Source organism: Nelumbo lutea, chromosome 1, assembly GCF_056320005.1.
Source record: "Nelumbo lutea isolate HS-2025 chromosome 1, American lotus-T2T, whole genome shotgun sequence".
Taxonomy (NCBI): Eukaryota; Viridiplantae; Streptophyta; class Magnoliopsida; order Proteales; family Nelumbonaceae; genus Nelumbo; species Nelumbo lutea.
Window position 1 is genome coordinate 152705796 of NC_142684.1, and position 20737 is coordinate 152726532.

At 43.7% G+C, this 20737-nt stretch overlaps 1 protein-coding gene across 2 annotated transcripts; it reads right to left on the bottom strand.

Moving 5' to 3' along the window:
- Window positions 1-17499: 17499 nt before the first annotated feature.
- LOC148878449 (putative serine/threonine-protein kinase WNK11) lies at window positions 17500-19319 on the bottom strand. 2 transcript variants are annotated; one of them, XM_088954733.1, is made up of 2 exons: window positions 19125-19319; window positions 17500-18879 (listed from the first exon to the last, which is right to left on the bottom strand). In XM_088954733.1, the coding sequence occupies exon 2, from the start codon at window positions 18826-18828 to the stop codon at window positions 17917-17919; it is 912 nt and encodes a 303-aa protein (XP_088810859.1). In that variant the 5' UTR covers window positions 18829-18879; window positions 19125-19319; the 3' UTR covers window positions 17500-17916. The 2 variants fall into 2 exon arrangements, with proteins under 2 accessions (XP_088810859.1, XP_088810849.1); XM_088954723.1 differs by having other exon boundaries at window positions 17500-18849; window positions 19125-19315.
- Window positions 19320-20737: the final 1418 nt, after the last annotated feature.

Below are 20737 nucleotides of genomic sequence, written 5' to 3' on the forward strand. Positions count from 1 at the left end.
CCAAATCTTGAAAGACGATAATCTGATTACTTGCCATTTAGATATTTGAAGCGACGATAGAGGCAATAATAGCAAGAGGGAGAATGAGGAGTAATGTAGACCAAAGGAGTTCCAAAAGAAGGCGACGACACTGGCCAAGCTATTGGCGCAAAGGGAGAATGAGATTGTAAGTACGAAATCCACAAGTGGCTCAAAGGAGTCCGAAGCGGTGGTGGGGACGAAACTAGCAAACGAGTTCTCAGCACAGAGGCTCTTGGAAACGGTTGGAAGAACAACAGTAAGCAAGTGCAGAGAGAGGCAGTGTGATTTTAGTGAAGGTGGTGACACCTTGCCTTTGCCGAAGAAGAAGACTTCACCAAAGAAGTTTTAACCGTTGTAGGGGTGTGGTGCTCTGTTGGGAGACCAGTTCTCATGCTCTTGATGTTTCTTTCTCACTCTCATCGTAGAGGTTTGTTTCTCACTGGGGTCACACCTATTGGGTGAGACCTCGCATTCCAAATTTTGAGAAGAGATTTCTCCTCGCATCTCACTCTTTCACCTAAAACAAACATGAGAAAATAGGAATTTTGGGCAAAATCATCCTAGTTGCACTAGGGTTTTGGGAATTTGAGGGAAACTTAGGAACATTTTATAAATTAACAATAAACCCAAGGGTAATTATATAATTTACTACGAATTTGAAGCATGTTCAAAGAGCTATTTGCCAACCTCATCCCTGATTAGGGGCAAAGAAGTTTTTCCTGTCCCCACCACATCCTGGTTCAAGATCAAGGAAAATTAGGGATTGTAACTTTTCCCATAAAACTAGGGCCTCGCCTCCGCCCTGCGCCTTCCCCAAATGCGATGGGTTTTCATCATCTTAAATGGGGAGAAGAAAAATACCTTTACCTCAAATTGAGAATGAGGCTATGATGAGATTTGCATATAATTCCCCAAACCAAATAGTAAGTTATTAAAATATCCCTAAGGTTAATATTAACTTCTGAATTCCCCTTGAGTTTCCCTAAATTATCAAAATTTTAGGATCCAATAATCTCATTTCTAAAGTACCCCAAATTCCTAAAATCTCGTTTCTAAAATATTTTCAAAATTTGATGTATTTTAAGTGATTGTTGTGGGGCGAAGAACAATTCAAAAATTTCCTATCCCCAAGGGAGGTGGTACCCCACGTTACCACGAGGGATGGGGTAAGACAATTGCGGGGACGGGGCAGGGGATTTTGGCTACGAGGTAGGGTGAAGATGGGGTGCCCCACCTAAACTTGCCTCGTTTCTATTCCTACGGAATATCCACCCTATTTGGGAAGGGGCGAGAACTTGGTTCAATTAAGAAAATTGCCAGCCCTATGATTCATCCAGATTGGTCTGCCAAATCTGTTATATAAATTGTCAGATAATATGTTTGAAATTTAATAAAAAAAAACACTATTAATTAGCATGTTTTGTTAAACTATTAATTAAATTTTGAATAAAATATTTTTTCTGTTATATTCAGAAAAACTGATAAAAATTCACTTATATTTTCCATAAATTTTGTGAAAATCTAACTATTAATTTTCTGAAAATACTTTCAATAAACATGAATTGTCTCATTTATCTTATAGCTCTGTTGTAGTGAACTTAAGTTGTAGAAGCATTGAATGGTAGATCAAATTGATTAAGTTGTTTCCCCAATTTTGCCTGTAATTTCCTAGGAGAAAAGAAACATAAGAACAAATTAACCAAGGGCCCAAAAATCGCTACTTATAAGGAAGATGAAGTTCATGGGTCTAGTTATTTGAATATCTAAAAACCATCTAACATGCTAGCTTCAATTACTAGTTATGCGATTTGAAAATAAAAGGAGTAAATGAGAGAATTTTTCACTAAAAATAATTTTATTAATTAGAAAATATAAAAATTCAGAAAAAGTAAGGAAAGATAACATAAAAAATTATAAACAATTTTGTTAATTAACAAGAACACCTATAAAATAAGGGAAACTTTCTAAAAAATCAAAAAACAAAAAGCTTAATTTTTTAATTAATTGATAAAATTTTCACTACAAATAATAGAAACTTATTAATATATTAAGAGTAATATTTATTGAGAAAATATTAAAAATGAAAAAGTAATAGAAAAATACAAACAAGGGAAAAATAAAAATCAACAACTTACTTAATACGATTAATAACTTATTAATTAAAATAAATTAAATAATTTAGTTTTATTCATATACTCTAAAATTAGCAAAAAGTATTTTATTACTTAATAAAAAAGCAACTCCCTCTTGCTAATGCTTCTAAATTTTTGGTTTGTAATTTATTAAACAATACATAACCGGCCCAAGAATAATGCTAAGATGATATGGCCCAATTAGATATGTCCTATGACTCGTGTCTAAATGTAACTTAACAAAGATGTGCATCTTACTTAAGAATAATAAAATTAATAAAATGTAATAAAAATATTTAAGCTAAATAATAAAAAGTAACACACCATTTGGCCCAATTGATATTGTCAGAAGGCTCCTCACACAATTTCTTTTAACAACACCCGATATTGCACAGGGCCCACGCCCAACTAGTAATTATAGGCCGGGCTTTGGTTAAACTTAAACATACCATGGTGTGATATATTGGTGAAGCTTTGCTGCTAAAACACCTAAATTGAGGGGCTTTTCACTTGTGCAAATGAATTGTTTGTTCACAATAAAAATACTGTTTACTGACATGGCAAACACCTCATAACCTGGTGCCCGTATGGGAGAGATTTTGAGCTTAAGCCGATACATGAGCTGAGAAACCCAAAATGCCATGAAATCATATTTGATAGAAATCCAAAAAGCACAAAATAGACTTAGGCTGCATTTGGCTAGAGGTGCAAATCGGGTCGTGTCAGGCCTGACACAAATTTGGACCAGTTTGGCTGGCCCTACATGATCGTATGGGTTGTGTTGGGCCTAGGGTTTTAGGCCCGTGGGCAGGTTAGCACAGTACGACCAAGCGGGTCATGTCGCCTGTAGCCCGAGTGTCAGCACGACCCATATATATTATTTATATAGAGTATATTTATATATATAATATAACATATTGTATAAATTATAATTATATAATAATATATTAATTAAATAAAAATTATTTTCAATTTTATTATATTAATTTATTTAATTATTGTATATATAAGCAATTGTATACATAAAATTTCATATAAAATTAAAATTTTAATTTTTTTCAAATATTTAAATAAATAGCCACGGCCCGACTTAGCCTAAGACTTAGCCCACGGACCAGCCCGGCCCACGACATGACACAGGTCTGCATGGGCTTGGGCTGTGAACCGTGCAAGGCCGACCCCCAAATTATCCCAGGGGTAGGCAACACAACACGGCCAACACTTTGTATGGGCCGCCTACATTTAGCATTCCTTGTAATTGTTTTAAGGACTAATCTCCTTCTTTTTTAATCACAAAAAGAATATAAATCCTTAAGTAATGCCAAATACAGCCGAACTTTCCGGTGAAAGCTATCTCAGGTAGTTACAGTGGACAAGCCACTCATGGACAGCTGGGCTAGAGTGTAGAGACCGTCCCAATTAGTTTGGTCTAATTTTAACAAGGGAAATTGGAAGGAAGTTTCTTGGAATTAAAAGAAACAAAGGAAAGCATGTGCAGTGCATGTGTTTTATGTGTGAGCCCCATCGTAAAGACGAAGACAATCACATTATACCATTGCATTTGGTTGGACCAATTAAAACCGTCTAATCTAATGGTTTTGCAAATGCTTAATTTTTTTGCTTTTTTAATTTGGCAAGCATCTTCCGTTCCGTTCAGTACAATCTTCAGGTTGTGACTTTTGGTTGGCAGTTGGGACCCATGAATTAATCAGCAATACCAAACATATTTATGGAAAATTAAACAGGATAACTATCTGGTTGTGTGGTGCGTAGTCTCTCTACCATGTTATGTCAGTCTCAGTATGCATAAACACACACACACAAAAAAAAAAAAAAAGGGAGAATAACGGTCAGAATTTTTAGGCTTAAAGTATAATTGGAGTAGGTGCCAGTTCCGAATTGATATCAATTTACAGGCATTGATGTATAAAGTGGGGGTATTTGATATTTTGAATATTTATAGGGTTGTGGAATTCAGAAATCTGTATTGCGCCTGTCTTTACTATTTTGAAAGAAAATGTTATTCTGTTTGTCCTGAAATCCAGTGGTTGATCCATTTTCGCAAATATTTTTTTACAGCTAATTCCTCATAGTTGTCTCCAACCACATTAAGCTTGAAAAATTACTAACCCATCTGTAATAAAATAAAAGGAAATTTCCACTTTAATACCTTTAACTTTGGGGGTAGTTTTAAGTTAGTACCTGAACTTTAAAATGTATCACTACATACCTAAACTTTCAAAAAGTATTAAGTTGGTCACTGCTGTTAATCGACCGTCAGTTATCTATTAAAAATGTCAAAACTACCCTTTAAAAAATATTGTTCATTATTTTCTACTTTAAGACTGAACCGATTAAGGTGTTTGAGATTTTAAACTAATGAAGTCATTGTCTACTACCTTTAGATTTAAAACACATTCTTGTCTAGTTATTTCTTTGCTTTCAGTTATTGTTTCCCTCTATCATATTTCATATTTTTCCTCTCGTTTCTTTTTAAGATAACTGGTTCAATCTCAAGGTAAATGACAAAGAACATTATCTTCTTTTGAAGGGTGGTTTTGACATTTTCAATAGATAACTGACAATTGATTAACAACATAGACCAATTTAACACTTTTTAAAAATTTAGATACTGCAATGACATTTAAAAGTCCGAATACTAACTTGACACTATCCTCAAAGCACCCTCTGCAATAAAATCCTAATGTAACAAAATGAAACTGGATTCAGTCATTCAACAGATACCTTCGAATTGAAAATTCGAAAAATTAAAAAAAAAAAAAAAAACTCTCAAAGCGACAGGAAAACGAAGAAGACGCCTAGCAACTGATCAAGACTTCACACTCCCTCGCCCTCAAAAATTACTATAGAAATTTGATTCATTCCTTAATCGCAAACTCCGGGGGAAGTTTCCAAAGTGAGGTAGGAATCATGACAAGAACGAACGGAAGATGTTCCTAATTCTAATGTACATGTATGGCGCATTCTGTGGAGAGCCCATCTGAGTTTTGGACCTTGTTACTGACCTGAATTATTTCGTAATTAGGACCTATTTTCCCGCTTTGCTCATGGATTAATGGAGGTCTGCGAATCATGAATAATCCATAGTGGATGAGTGAACATGCAGCTAGCTCAATTGTTTTCCTTTTACATAATGACTACAATCTGATTGTTATGGATGTGTTGATGCTCAGGATGGGCCGAGAATAACACTCTAATTTCGCTCCTAGGTCGGGGTGTCTGAGGTGCCCAAGGTTCAAGGTGCCCGAGGTCCAGGGTGGCCAAGGCGTGAGGAGACCTAGGACTAATGAACCGGTCCTGCAAAGAGGAGAAGGTTAGAGTCTTTGGGTGAAAACCCAAGGCAGAGACTCCAACAATCAAGTTAGTATTAGGAGGGGTAAAATGTTGATGAGGTCTGGGAGGTGAGTTCCCATACGATGCCACAAGAATTCTCAAGTATTAGTGAGAGAGTCTTGGTTTGGATCCCTTACCTTGAGTGGGTCACCTCCTATTTAGACTTGAGGCCACTTGGGGGTAGGAGAGCATGGACGGTTTGGATGGGGTCCGTATGCGAGGAGCGCGACCATCCAAGGCTGCCAGGTGACTCCGTGCTATTAGCTCTGCAAAGCCCTCTGAGCTCTACTTCGTGTGCACCCTGATTGGGTTTGCTCTAAATTGCGTCACTTGACACGTGTAGGCCCACGATTGGGCGAGCCAACCGCGGCTACATCATTTGCCCCCCACTCCCGAAGCTGTGGTGGAGGTCCGAGCTGTGGGCCTCGTCTTCAGTCGAAGGGAGTGCGTTGATTGTTCTGGGAGTCATCGTTGGACCTTCTGATGTGACGTGTCCAGTAGTGGTGTTGACTTGGCTTCGCTCCCTTCTCTAGGGAGTACCGTAGAAGCTCCTTCTGTAGGGAGACCTCAGACTCGACTCTAAGGTTATTGCTGAAGGTGGGCGAGGGGAGACCTTGCCCCTGCCCTATCTTCATACCGTCATGGAGGCAAGTCTGTGGAGGCCTCGACTTCGGTTGCAGGTGCCGAGGGCGGTGCACTTGGGTGCCCGAGCTGGAACTCACTATCATTGGCCTACAAGCTGTGGAGGAGATGGGTCTTAATGTCGGATCTAGGTCGTATGCGACACGGGTCTCCAAACTGATGAGTCAGGGTCATGCTTGCAACGGGTTGTGGTGCCGCATCCGTAGGGGAGACGGGTCCGGGTGAGTAGGGTCGCACGCCAACTAGGTCAGCACGGTTGGGCAGACCAGCAACTTGCGGCGAGAGGATCGATCGGTTCGCTTGTGTCGTTTCATCTTCTCGAGGCAAGTGACGCATGTCAGTCAGTGGATGGGGCCGTATAGGCGGTCGCTGCACAGCTATTGGATCGGGTGTGATCTAGGCTACCCATTTTTCTTTAAATAGGGGCCTTAGTCGCGTATTTTCTTGTCATTCTCTTTCGAGTGCCTTTGCCTTCAAGAGACCTTTGCTTCCTAGAGCCCTCGGCTTGATTGCTTCCCTTAGAGCTTTCCAACCTTCGTCCTCGTCTTAGGTAAACACATCGTCGCCATGTCTCACTTCGATTCTGGCCCAGAGTGCTATGAACTCCCGGATCCCTCGGGAGCAAGTTCCTATCGAACCCCATCACCCGCCAGTCAATGGGGCAAGGACTGCCCTCGGAGGTGCCGAGTGTATTCAATGGGGCAAGGACTCTCCTTGTGAGAGTGGTGCATCTGCGATGCCTAGGGAAGCCGAAGGGTCCCCCCTAGTAGTAGTAGGGGAAGAGGTTCCCAAGGACGGTGGTTGAGTATGCTGCCCAAGGGGTGAACATTAGGCGTATGCCACATTAGGAGCACGACAGTGTTCTGGATTATGACTAGGTGAAGTCCCTAGCTAGGAGGTACTACATCCCTCGATTCAATAGACTTAGGGTCCCCAACACTAGTGATTGATCGTGGACGCTAGAGAAGGGGCAGATCTATGTTTACCAGCACTTTCTAGAGTTTGGCCTCAAATTTCCCCTTCATCCTCTAATCCCCGAGCTGCTAAAGTGGTACGGAATTACACTTAGCCAACTTGCCCCCAATGCCCTTAGGACCATTATCACCACACTAGTGGTAGCTCGACTTCGGGACATGGACCCGACGCCAAAGATGTATCCTACAATGTTCATGCCGAAGGCACATTCTACCGAGGGCGGTGTATACTATTTCCTACCATGGAGAAGTCGGCCCGTAGACAACCCTTTGTCCATCCACAACTGGAAGGGAAAATTTTTCTTTGTTTCCTGTCCCGAGGGTTGGTCGTTTAAGTCAGGCTGGGGGGAGATTCACCTATCCACCGAGAAGTCCAAGCCTTTACTTCGGGAGGATGAAACCACCACAATATCCCACCTACTCGTGTTGGGGACACTCCAGTCCAAGCCCTTAGCGAATTCCTTTGTTTTCGCAGGGCTCAGCTCCACTCCCCTTGGTAGGAGAAGTCTTGTTGTCAGCTTTTTGACACATCGACTTTTGCTTCTTCTCTCTTTCTCTATTTTTTTTACCGAGGGGTCTATGCCCCCCCTCTCGAGAGGTCACAAGTAGAAAAAGTCGTTATCCGAAGTGGCCCGTTACACATTGGTCGAGGTTGAGCTGTGCCATGGAGGTGCTTAGTGCCCCTTCCCTCGTTGAGGAGGAAAGTGAGTTACCATTAACTCACCTAACTCGCTTGTCCCTTTGGGGATTGGTTGGGCGAGGTCGAGGTGAACCGCCGAGGTGCACAGGGTTGTTCTACACTTGACCTTTGTCGCGCTAAGTGCATGAAGCCGAGGTGGCTTGGTACCACCAAGGGCCAGGGCGAGAGAGGTGTACCTTGGCTGACATGGCTTTCCTCTTTCAGAGGCACCCGGGGGTGATCCTTCAGGTGGCCAACGTTACCGAGGCGTGCTTGACCGAAGACACCACATCATTCCTATTTGGCGAGGTACTTTAGTGTGTTTGTTCGTGATAGGTCAAGGATATTGGCCGAGGTTTGCAGTTGAGGCCCCTGTTATTTCTTTCCTTAACGTGATGGTTGGGCGGACGTTTAGTTTGCGAAGAACTATGTGTCCCGACCACAATCCAGACCAAGTGTAGAGTCTCAGGGGGAGGCTGTACATGTCAGCCGACTGTGTGGCCGAGGGGTCCTGGCTACTTGTAAAAAATAAGAACTTGTAAACTAAAACATAGGGGCGAGGGGGAGGAACTTTGCACTAGCAATCATTGTTTAGCCAATAGGGATTACATTCACTAGTAGAACATCCAGAGATTCTCTGAGTTCCATGTCCGAGAGACTAGTCTTCCATTTAAGTGTTCAAGCCAAAATGTGTCAGGGCTGACGACTTGCTTTATCTTGTGGGGACCTTCCCAGTTGGGGCCGAGTTGGCCTACACTGGGATCGGGCACCATGACTTTTCTGAGGACGAGGTCTCCTTCTCAGTGGTATCTCTCCTTCACCCATGAATTGTAGTAGTGGGCTACTCTCTGCTGGTAGGCTGCTACTCATGTCTGCGCATGTTCTTAGACTCCTTCCAACAGTTCTAAATTTGTTCTAAGTTCTTCATTGTTTTCGGCTTCACTATATGCCTCGGTTTGAAGCGTCGGATAGTTGATCTATAAAAGGATGACGACCTTGGTACCATAAGCTTGGTTGAATGGAGTTTCTCCCATGGCTGTCCGAAGTATCGTCCGGTATGCCTACAGGACGATGTTTAGCTCGTCGGCCCATAGGCCTTTGGATCTGTTAAGTCTGGCCTTCAACCCTTCTAGGATAGTTTGGTTGTTGACATCGGCTAGACCATTGGTCTAAGGGTAGCCTATCGCGTCGTCGAACTGCTTCCCGTTGTCAATGACTAGAATGTGGGGGAGGTTGAAGCAGCAAATGATGTTCTTATAAAAGAAATTATGTATCACTCTAGCATGGTGGACTTGGGCTCGACTTCGACCCACTTGGTGAAGTAGTCGATGACGACGAGGAGATACTTTTTGATTCCTGTGGCTTGCGGGAAGGGGCCAAGGAGATTCATGCCCCATTTAGCAAAGGGTCAAGGGCTGCTAAGGGCTGATAGAATTATGTCCAGTCGATGGGAGATGTTGGAGTGTCTTTGGCACTTATCACATTTTCACACCAACTCGGTTGCATCCTTCTGTATTGTCGACCAGAAATACCCTTGCCTTAGTGCTTTTTGGGCGAAGGCTCTTCCTCCAAGGTGATTGCCACAGATGCCTTCGTGGATCTCCTAGAGCATGTACTCGCCCTCCTCCTAACGGAGGCATCATAGGTAGGGGAAGGTGAATGATCTTCGGTACAACTTCCCTTCAAGCAAAGCATAGTGGGATGCCTGCCTTCGGATTTGTCAGGCCTAGTTTCTGTCTTTAGGCAGCTGCTCAGTTAGGCGATTGGCAATGATGGGATCCATCCAGATCGGCTCGTCTTGTACTAAAAGGACTTGGGCTTCTTCGATGGAGGGTTGAGCCAACTTTTCCATACAAACAGTGCGACTGAGGGCTATGCCCAAGGTGTTTGCCAACTTAGATAGGGTATTGGCTCTCATGTTCTCGGACCGTAGAACTTGTCGCAGGGAAAAGTATTGGAAGTGGCAGGCTTGTTCTTGCACCTTGGCAAGGTACTTGGTCATGCTCTACTTCCCGGCTCCGCTTCCTTTAGAGTTGGATGCTTCGTTGATGAACAACTTCCAGGTGGGCCAAGCTCCTTTGGCCGACTAAAGTCTTTCTTCTAGTTCATCTTCAAGGGCTTGGCTGAAGGTGCATTCTGTCACAAAATCCGCTAAGGCCTGGGCATTGATTGCAGGCCTTGGCTTGTTCTGGAGGTCGAACTCAGATAGCTTGACAGCCCACTTGGTTAACTGTCCCGAGGTCTCAGGCTTGGTGAGGACAACTTTGATTGCTTGATTGGTCAGGCCCATGATTGTGTGGGCTTGAAAATATGGCCTGAGCTTCCTGACCGAGACCACTAGAAGGCTAACTTCTCCACCTCGAGATATCAGGTCTCAGCGTCGCAGAGAACCTTGCTGAGATAGATCAACCTTTGCACTCCGTCCTCTCTAATCAAAACCGAGCTGATGGCTTCGTCCCTGGATAATAAGTATAAGTACAAGACATCTCCTAGGAGTGGCCAAGTGAGGAGGGGAGGCGAGGCAACGTAGGACTTCAGCACTTCAATGGCGTCCTGACATTCTTCCGTTCATTGGAAGCATTTCAATTTCTTAATGGCTCGGAAGAATGGTAGGCAACGGTCGGCCGACTTCAACATAAAGAGGTTGAGGGTGGCCACTCAACCAGTGAGTCTTTGAGTCACCTTAACCGACCGATGTGGTGCCATGTCCAATATAGATTGGATCTTTTTTGGGTTGGCCTCTATGCCTCGTTGGGTGACAACAAAGCCTAAGAACTTTCTTGATGTGACGCCGAAGGCACACTTGCTTGGGTTGAGTTTTATGTTGTACCTCTACAAGGTGTTGAAGTTTTTGGCTAGGTCCGAGGTGTGTTTGTTGGACTTCAAGCTTTTCACTACCATTAGTCCTGTTCATGGGCCGGGTTGGGCCAGGCTTTTACTCTTCATAAACATGATTTTGTAAGGCCCAAGCCCAAGCCCGGTCTAACCAACGGGCCTATAACATGGGCCCGAGCCTGAAGCCCGACCTAAAAAAAGAAAGAACTCACCACCAGTGACTGTGTTCATCGGTGCTGAGTTCGCATCTGTGTGTGTGAGAGAAAGAGAGAGAGAGAGAGAGAGAGAGAGAGAGTATTCACCAGCTAGTGCTAAGTTCGTAGTGAGATGCGATTTTGATAGTGAAAAGAGGAGTCAGTTTGCGTCTGAGAGAGAAAGAGAGAGAGAGAGAGGACTCACCAACACCGCTGCCAGTGCCTGTGTTTGCCGCCTCGCCAGTGTTTGAGATTTGAAAGAGAAGAAGTGAGAAGAGGAACGAGAAAGAGAAAGAAAGAGAGAGAGAGAGAGAGAGAGAGAGAGAGAGAAAAGACTCACCGCCCATCTGCCGAAGTTGTTGCGTTGGTGAATGTTTTGCGGCTGCTTGAGAGTGTGAGGAGGATGTGAAGAGAAGAGATGTTCACCACTGGGTAGTTCGGCTAAAAGGAAATGTGGAAAGAGATGAAAGAAAAGGGTTAGGATATTAGGTTTTTGGGTTTAGTCTATAGGTCGGGTCGGGCTGGGCTATTTTGGAAAATCCCGAGCCTGGCTCGAATTTATTGCGAGCCGGGCTTTTTGGCTCAAGGTCAAGCCTGCAGGCTCACTTGCGTGTTCAAGCCCATTCGGGGGCCGGGCCAGCCCGTCAGGTCACTTGGCCCATGAACAGGTCTAACCACCAAGTCATCCACGTATGCTTTGACATTCCACCCCATTTGGTCCTTGAAAACTTTGTTGACAAGGCGCTGGTATGTGGCCCCGGCGTTCTTGAGGCCGAAGGGCACAAGCTTGTAATAGTATGTGCCATGCTCGGTGATGAAAGAGGTATTCTCCTCGTCCTCGGGGTGCATCTTGATTTGGTTTATCTAGAGAAGGCATCCATGAAGATGAGTAGCTTGTACCCTACAGTGGCATCGACGAGTTGCCTATCCTTAGCAAGCTCGGTTGAGGTCTGTGAAGTCAATACAGATCCGCCATTTCTCACTAGCCTTCTTTACCATAACCACATTTGACAACCATTCAGGGTAGTGTACCTCTCGGATGAAGCCAATGTCAAGTAGCTTGTCAACTTCCTCTCCTATAGACTTCCAATGCTCCGATGCAAAAGTTCCACTTTCTTTGTCGATTTGGCTAGAGCTAGGGTCCATGCTCAACCTGTTAGTAATGATTGAAGGGTCAATTATGCGCATGTCAGCGGTAGACCAAGCAAAGACGTCAACATTAGTTTTAAGGAAACTTACCAGTTCGGATAGGCTTTGCAGGGGAAGGTTGGACCCGATGAGGACTATTTTCTCAGTCTCGGGCTCGTCTAGGGGAATCGGGACGAGGTCCTCGGCCAGATAGCATCAATTTGCTAGCTCCTCCCTGAGGTTGAGGCCCTCGAGTGGTAAAGTATCCTTGTTCTTGCTTTTCAAATCTGCCACGTAACACTAGCAGGCAGCCTGTTGGTCCCCCCGAATGACTATGATGTCGTGCTCGGTGGGAAACTTGAGGGTGAGGTGGTAGGAGGAGATGGCTGCCTTGAGTGCTAAGAGGGTCAGCCTCCCTATGATGGCATTGTAGGGGGAGCCGATCCTCATGACCAAGAACTCGTTTATCCTCATCACTTGACAAGGTTTTGTCCATACCTTGATGGGTAGGGTGATTCTTCCTTCCGGCCTGACCATGTTGTTGGAGAAGCTGACAAGTAGGACGTCAATGGGATGAAGGCGCTTAGGGGACCAGCTTCATCTTCTTGAATGCATCATAGAAGAGGATATCGGCTGAGGAGCCGCTATCTACCAAAATCCTCTTCACCATCAAGTTCGCTATGACGGCCGAGATCACGAGTGCATCATCATGGGGGACAATGACCCCCTTCAAGTCCTTGTCCATGAACACAAGGGCTTGCTCTTGCTTCAGCTTCTTGGGGGCCAGCCCATGGATGCTCAGTTGCCTAGCGTAGGCCTTACGGGCCGAGGCCGAGGCTCCGCCCGAGGTCGTGCCCCCAGTGATGACGTCTATGATGCCGACAAGTTGTTGGTGTTGCAGTTGGGAGGATGAGACCCCAGCCTCACCCCCGACATACTGCTTGAGGTGGCAGCGACAGATGAGGGACTCTAAGTCGTTCTTCAACTCATAGTAGTCCTCAATGTCGTGGTCAGTGCCACGGTGGTACATGTATTTCTTCGGATTTCCCCTCTTGGGGTTCCTCTTCATTTTTTCTGGCCACTTCACATACTCCTCATTCCCGACCTGCATCAGGATCTGATTTCAAGTGAAGTTGAGTGGCGTATACTAATTGTAAGCCAGGGCCAAAGCCGATGGCTTCTTGTTGTCCTTGTTGTTGTTGTTGTTGTGATGGTCACGATTCTTTCTCTTCTTCTCTAGGTTCTTGTGATGGTGTGTGGCCTCTCATTCCTATCGATCGCTAGTCCAGACCTCCTCAGCGACGGTATACTGGTGAGCCTTCTTGAGAAATTCTGCCTTGGTCTTTGGCGGGGTCTTGGCTACGGAGCACTTGAGGATCAAATAGGGCAGGAGGTTGTTGATGGCGACGTGCATGGAGACCAAAGGGTCGAGGTCTCAGATCTCAAGTTCTTCTTTCTTGAAGCGGTCAATGTAGGACTGCAGGCTCTTGCCGCGCTTCTGTTTGACGGCCATCAGGGAAACGTCGCTCTTCTGGCATTACTTGTTGCTGATGAAGTGGACGAGAAAGAGACCAACAAATTGCTCCCATGAACCGACGAAACAAGGAGGGAGGACAGAGAACCAGCGACGAGATGCTCCCTTGAAAGTTGCCTAGAAAGTCTGGCATGTCAAGGCGTCGGAGTACCCATAAAGGAGCACAAGCGCCTTGAAGCTTTCCAGGTGGTCGTTTGGGTCGGTCGTCCCATTGTACATTTCCAGCACTAGCGCTTTGAAGTGCGGGGGGAGAGGCTCAGAGATGCCACTCAAGGTGAAGGCATCCATCCTTCCGGACGAATGGCTTTGGCTGGCCGAGGCCTCTGCTCGGCTCTCTCTGACTTGGCAGAGCTCGTCTTTGATGGCTCCGAGTTGTGCTTGGAGGTTGACAATTCGTTAGTTGAGGGGGCTTGGGCCCCATCCCAGTCCTCACGAACTCGGTAGGGGTCGGCCCTAACCCCCAAGTATTTTGATGCTGGGCCACATCCATTCCTTCTAGCCCGCCTATCATTCAAGAGGTCTCGGAAGTCCAAGACGTGTGAGGGAGAGGCACGACGTTGGCCCTCGGCCCTTGAGAGGGGGTTGTGGTGGCCGAACCACCCGCCTTCGTCCCGAGAGTTCTCTCTCTGGTAGTGGTGATGTTGTACTGGATTTCCGCAGTGATCGTGAGATTGTGTCGATTCTTCCCCCCTTCGGCTGGGGGGTCTAGAGGTTCTCTATGGCTGGCTAGCACGCCAACTCCTGTCGAATTCCGAGGGGTTGGCCTGGTGGGCATCGATTAGGCCAAGGGCCAACGGGTCTGCAGACGCGTGCTCGCCCTGGTGGCATGAGCTTCCGACAGGGTGGCTGCCCTAGGGGTGGCCTCCTATCTGGGGATACGCCTTGTTAATCCGTTGAGCGATGTGGTCTAACCGGTCGAGGACCACTTGGAGTTGTTCTGTTGTAATCAAATTCTAGGCGTTCCTGGTGTTTCTCACCATGTCGGCTGTAGCTTAGGCTTAGGAGTTGTTTCTTTTAGTTTTCTAGGTAAGTTTGACTGAGGGAAGTCTTAGTGACGTTCCCACAGACAGTGCCAATTGTTAATGCTCAGAATGGGCCGAGGACAACACAGTAATTCTGTTCCTAAGTTAGGGTGTCCGAGGTCTGAGATGACTGAGGTGCCCGAGGTCCGGGTTGGCCGAGGTGTTTGAGGTCCTGGGTGACCGAGGCGTGAGGAGACTCGGGACTAGTGAACCGGTCCTACAAAGAGGAGAATGTCAGAGCCCCCAGGCGAGAATCTGAGGCGAAGACTCCAACGATCAAGTTAGTATTAAAAAAGCCTAAGGGGTAAAATATGGACGAGTTCTACAAGGTGAGCGCCCAAACGAGGCCACAAGAATTCTCAAATATTAGCTAGAGAGTATTGGTTCGGATCTCTTACCTTGAGGGTCACCTCCTATTTATTCTTAAGGCCATTTGGAGGTAGATAAGTTCGGACGGTTTGGATGGAGTCCGTACGCGGAGATCGCGGCCATCCGAAGCTGCCACCGAGTGATCGGCAAAGCCCGCCGAGCTTTGTTACGCGCACCTTGATTGAGTCCGCTGTAAACTACGCCGCCAAACACGTGTAGGCCCGCGATTGGACGAGCAGAGCGCGGCTACATCAAGTGGGACTCAATGTGATCGCGCCTATTTTCTACCAACTCCTATCAACATTCCCATTTAGCTGACTTGCTTTTGTTGAATTTTAGAGTACGAAAAAAAAAAAACATAACAACAAGGAAATTAATTGCAGTAAAAAAAAAACGGGAATTAATGATAAATGTGTGGGGGACGCTGAGTCTTGGTATTAGACTGCTAGGGAAACCAACCAAATTTTTGAAAAGTAAAGTTTTGTTTGTTCAGCTCCAGCTCCAGTTGGAGCATTTTGACTTTGCTAAATTAGGACTATCTTATATGACTTCCTTTTCTGATCAAGATTAATTATTTATTTTTTGGTTATTAATATTTATTAATTATAAAAATAGTAAAATACATGTTGTTGCACACTTTTACACGTCTCTCCCACATGTTCAATGAATTTCGATTGTCATAACGTTTGTAATAGTTGCAACGTATCCATTACCTCTCTCTCTTATTAAAAAAAATTACCTCTCTCTCTCAACAAGCTAGCTTTGGCTTTAAGTAGCTTTTGGACACCGGCGTTAAACATGTTACAGATGATACATCTCACATCTCACTATCTCAATTCTCAACACATCAATCAGATGAAGGAAAGTAAATAATTTAAATTCTCACAAAATAATATTTAAACCCAAAATAAATAATTTCCCTAATTTTCAATATGCTTTCCAAGTATATGGGTGATGAGCAACCACTCTCATCTTGAAGGATGCCTTAGGCCTCGTTTGGCATATCTTTCCGTGTGATTTTTCAGCTTTTTGTTTGGTGTGTCCTTCTGTGCGATCTTTCGATTATTTACATGCTGGGTAGACTGCACCTCGCTCTTTTTCCGTTTGGTTCATAATAGATTTATCCACTAAAATTCAGTGCACCGAAAAGACTCGAGAAGCCCATTTTGGGCTGATTTCGGGAAGTTCCAAATGGAGTTTTTCGCGTCTTTCTCGCTTTATCCTCACGTAAAAAGACACAAAGATACACGGAAAGACGTGCGGTAGCCAAACTAGCTTCAAACTACTCAGATCTTCATGCAAAAGCTCAATGCGTCTTTTGACTATCAGAGCTACTAGAAGATTTTCCCAGACATAGGTAAAAATAGGGATGCCAATGGGTTGGGTTTGGCACGGATTTGCCTCAACCCTAACTCTATCCTCTAGCACCCAATCCTAAACATAACCGGACCTGGCTTTAAAAACATGATTCCTAAACCCGTCATGTCCCCATAGGGTTTAACCCGATTCCGACTTGACTTGACCCATATAGTTTTAAATATATTTTTTAACACATTTTGTAGACCTAAAATATATTAATTTAAATAAGTAAATTGTTTTATAGATTCTAAGGTGTTATTTTTTCCATTTAAAAATAAAAGAAAACCAAAATCAATATATAAATAAATTATAAACTTTAAGCCTATAAAGTTAGAAGTAAAAAAGTTACCAGAATACTTGATATATATGAAAGGTATCATGACCCGACAGGGTGGTCAGCCAAAACCCGAATCCAACTTGGGTCAAAGAATCAAAACCCTAACCTGACCCTAAACCAAATATACTTGATCCTAACCAAACCCTATAGGGTCAGGTCAAGCCGAGTTTACCATTTAACCTGACCCATTGAAATCCCTAGGTAAAAAAAATAACAACAAAAAAGGTAAATTACTGAATCCTCCCCTAAAGTCTCTTACAATTGCTGAAACCTCCCCAAAAATTTTGTAATTACAATTATCAACCCTGAATTTTTTGACAAAGTTGCAATTAGACCCCTCTTTTAAAATCCTCTTATGAGAGGCATGCATGAAAATATCCAAAATATACATACATTTACTACTAAGGCTGATTTTTACATGAAAATAGTGTACAAACTTTATGAACAAAAAAAAAAAATAAAGTTTAAAGTTGTAATATTACTGTTGAGACATTGATATATAGACCAAATTTAGAAAATAAATCGATTTAAAAAAAAAATTGGACAAGACTTATGATTGATATGAAGAAAAATTTTGAAAAATAAACATTTTGATAAAAAGTATATTTTGGACATTTTAATGCCTATTGTTAGAGACTTGGAGGATTCTAAAAGGTGCATGTGTAAGAAAGTTGAGAGTATATGATTGCAGTTACCAAAATTCAGGGGAGGTTTCAGTAGCCACCAAAAACTCCAGAGAGGCTTCAACAATTTACCGTTAAAAAAACTGTTACACGCTGGCTCTTTATGACATCCACCAATTCCTACTGTTACACTCTTGCATTTCGCTTTCTGTCATGAGTCACACAAATTTTACCAAATTAAAAAAAAAAAAAAAAGGATGAATCACACAACGAAACCGGAAAAGTAGTAGCAATAATTAAAAGGAAAAGAAAACAATCAATTATTATATACGACTATACGAGTGCAATCTGTACAAAAAATGTAAGAAGAACAACTACCCCCACAAGGTCACAACCAGAAGCCAGAATCCACAATTCCTCGCTTTACATTAAAGCCAACCCACGAGACTTTCTAACTCGCCCGCCTCTCAGCAACAAAAATTGATTGATGAAAAGAACCCAAGTGTAGAAAAAAAATCTGGTAGAAGACAACCCGGCTCTAATACCTACTTTTTAGCTATTTTTCTCTAAGTCTGAACTAAAATCAACATAATAGAAAGTACCTACACAAGCTCAATGATCGAATCAAACTATTACCAAATTTCTTTTCAACATCGTCTTCCCGTCAAACGGTTGATAACGATGATGAATGGTAGCCCATCACCAATTCACCATCAGCTGGGAGAAGAGTTGTTGCTGTTACTGTTGTCGTTTTCGTCATCATCAATACCGTAAAAGAAGGGGTCATTAAGGAGATCCGAGGCGGACGGTCTCTCCCTGGGCCCTGCGAGGCACTTGTCGATGAACGCCCTGACCTCAGGGTCCTTCACCTTGTTTAAGGCCTGAGGTCTTACCCCGGTCGTCACCTTCTTGTATATCTTCACGATACTGTCACACTCCGAATATGGTATCTCCAGCGTCATCATCTCCAGCACGCACATCCCGAACGAGTATATGTCCACCAACTCCGTGTACTCCTCTTCGTACAGCTCCGGCGCCATGAACTCCGGCGTCCCCAACACCGAGTGCGCTGCGTGGCTCCTTCCCACTATCGTCGCCAACCCCAGATCCCCTATCTTCACCTGCCCAATGTTCCCGTTGATGAAGACGTTGCTGCAATTGAGATCTCTGTGAATGATGCAGGGGTCATGAGTGTGGAGATATTCCAAGCCTTTGAGTATTTGTTTCGACCATTTCTTCAAGGCCTTGATCGAGACATGGCGATGCTTCTTACGATACTCCCTCAGATTCCCCGATGTGCACACCTCAGTTATAAAATTCAACGTGCTTTGTTCCTCGTCCATCCACACATTATACAACATAATGATGCTTTTGTTCTTCAACGTCCGAAGCAACCTAACCTCGGAGAAGAGACGATTGATGACCGACTCGTCCTCGATGAAGTTCCTCAGCCGGACTTGGTTCCACGCAACCTCTATCCCCTCCTCCTGATCGAACCCGCGGTAAACTTTCTTCACCGCGCCTGCACCGAGCAGATCGCTGTACCGGCCGTAACGTCCCGTCGGATCCACCTCCACAAACGGCTCAACGTCCTTATCGGACGGATCTGGACTTGCGCAGGGCATCTTCAGATGTTGTTGATGATCCTGAAAATTCTAATTTCAGGATCTCAAAACCTAAAACGTCCAAAATGTTCCGAACACACACACCAAAAAAAGGAACCAAATGACGAAGAAGGAAATTAGGAAAACCTAATTAAGCAGCTGTTATAGGACTAAGAGAAATTAAACCAAATGCAAGTCTGAAGACACCAATAGCTAAGCTAGCTGCGGTTTCAAACAACTTTGGATCGACGGAAAGATAAACAAAGAAAGGTGGGGAAGATGGACAACCAAAAAAAGATTGAACTGAAACAGATTACCATGAAATACGACGTTGGAACTTCTCTGCAATACGAACCGCTTCGAACCATCTCTTCGATCAATTCCTGCTGAAAAACAAACGACAGGAAAACAACGAGAAAGGGAGACAGACTGACAGAGAAAGAAAGAAACAAAGCGCAGACAATATATCAGAAAAGAGTTGCAGAAGCGAGAAGGAGAACGAAAAATGGAGAGGAAAAAAACAGACGTGTAAATTGCCGTGAAACCCAAAAAAGATTCACTTACCGTTTTTTCATAAAAAAAATAAAATTGAAGACATAGGGTAGGCACAAAGCTACAGCTCTCATTCGTGATTGGTTAAGTGGTCCATTGTACACAGCTGTGCTTTTAAAAATCTTGACGGGCCTCGTTATTTCGGGCTTTTTGGCAAGCCATGTGTTAAAATACTATCAAGTATCAACGCGTTGATAAGGGATTTTTACAGCCTCCGTGAATTTATCATCTTTTTCTCTCTTGATATTAATCCAAAATGTAAGATGAATTTATAAATTCTGAAATGGAGTGGATCGTAAAATCCCCGAAGGCATTATTGTCACTCTTTGGTTTTTCGGTTATAATCACGTGTTTTAGATCATCATCAGCATTTAATCCTTGTACGAATTCTACAGATCGGCTACATGAATCATGATTTTCCATTCCATTTTCTTTAGTGCTCTTGATCAAATTATGAGTATTTTTATACCCAAGTCCTCTTCTGTATTTCTATCCTTCAATTTACAACAACCTACGCTACTTTCATGTGCATAAATCAAATTATCGTAGTATATTTCTTTAGGAGGATATACATCTCATGTGTTTGGTCTTGAAATAAAACAGGCATGTTTCACCAAGCAGCAATAAGGGGCGGTATTAATGTATTATCCGTAAGGTGAACTAAAGAAATAGAGTATTGTCCAAATTCGAGCAATAGGTTCCCGCAATTGGCAAGAAGAAGATGCAGCCTTGACTCGCCTTCAATCCAAATAGCCTTGAATGCCTTCCTCAAAAGCCAAATGCAAGTCTTCCCTAATAGCTTCAGCTTCGATGACCTCTGGCTGATCCCACGCCCCAAGCAGAACTCTCCTTTGCCTTGAAGCTCATCTCAATGCAGTTGGCCCACGAAGGAGACATTGACCTAAGGTGAGAGGAAGACCAGGAACAAGGCGCAACCAGAATCGCCAACTCTTTCTGGTTACACAATTCACTAATATGGGCAGAAGCTCTCCTGATGATCGAAGTAGGGCAAAATGCCTCACCCTTCATAATTAATTTATTACATATGGCTTTCCAATAATACCACATGATAATGGCGCACAATTTAAATAAATTACCATCATTAGCCCTCTACCATTCTAAGAAGAACCAATATTCAAGGGATCTAGCATTCATTGTATCAATCCTAAGTGCCACCATGGAACCGAACCACACCGGCCGTTTCATTGCAAGACAATAGAGAAATCGGTGCTCTACCATTTCTTGCTCTTCATTACAAACGGCATAGATTCCATCAAAATTGGGAATTTTTCTCGCCAAAGCAGCATTAGTAGGAAGGCATCGATTATAAAAAAATGAGAGCTCTTGGTGGTAAGTGATGATGCACGATTTGGTGCTC

Excerpts from the sequence above, each read along its gene's own strand:
- LOC148878449 (XM_088954723.1), bottom strand. The coding sequence starts at position 19,175 with ATGGTTCGAAGCGGTTCGTATTGCAGAGAAGTTCCAACGTCGTATTTC. Across the intron at positions 18,850-19,124 it reads TTCCAACGTCGTATTTCATG|GATCATCAACAACATCTGAA; the intron begins GTAATCTGTTTC and ends TAGAATTTTCAG.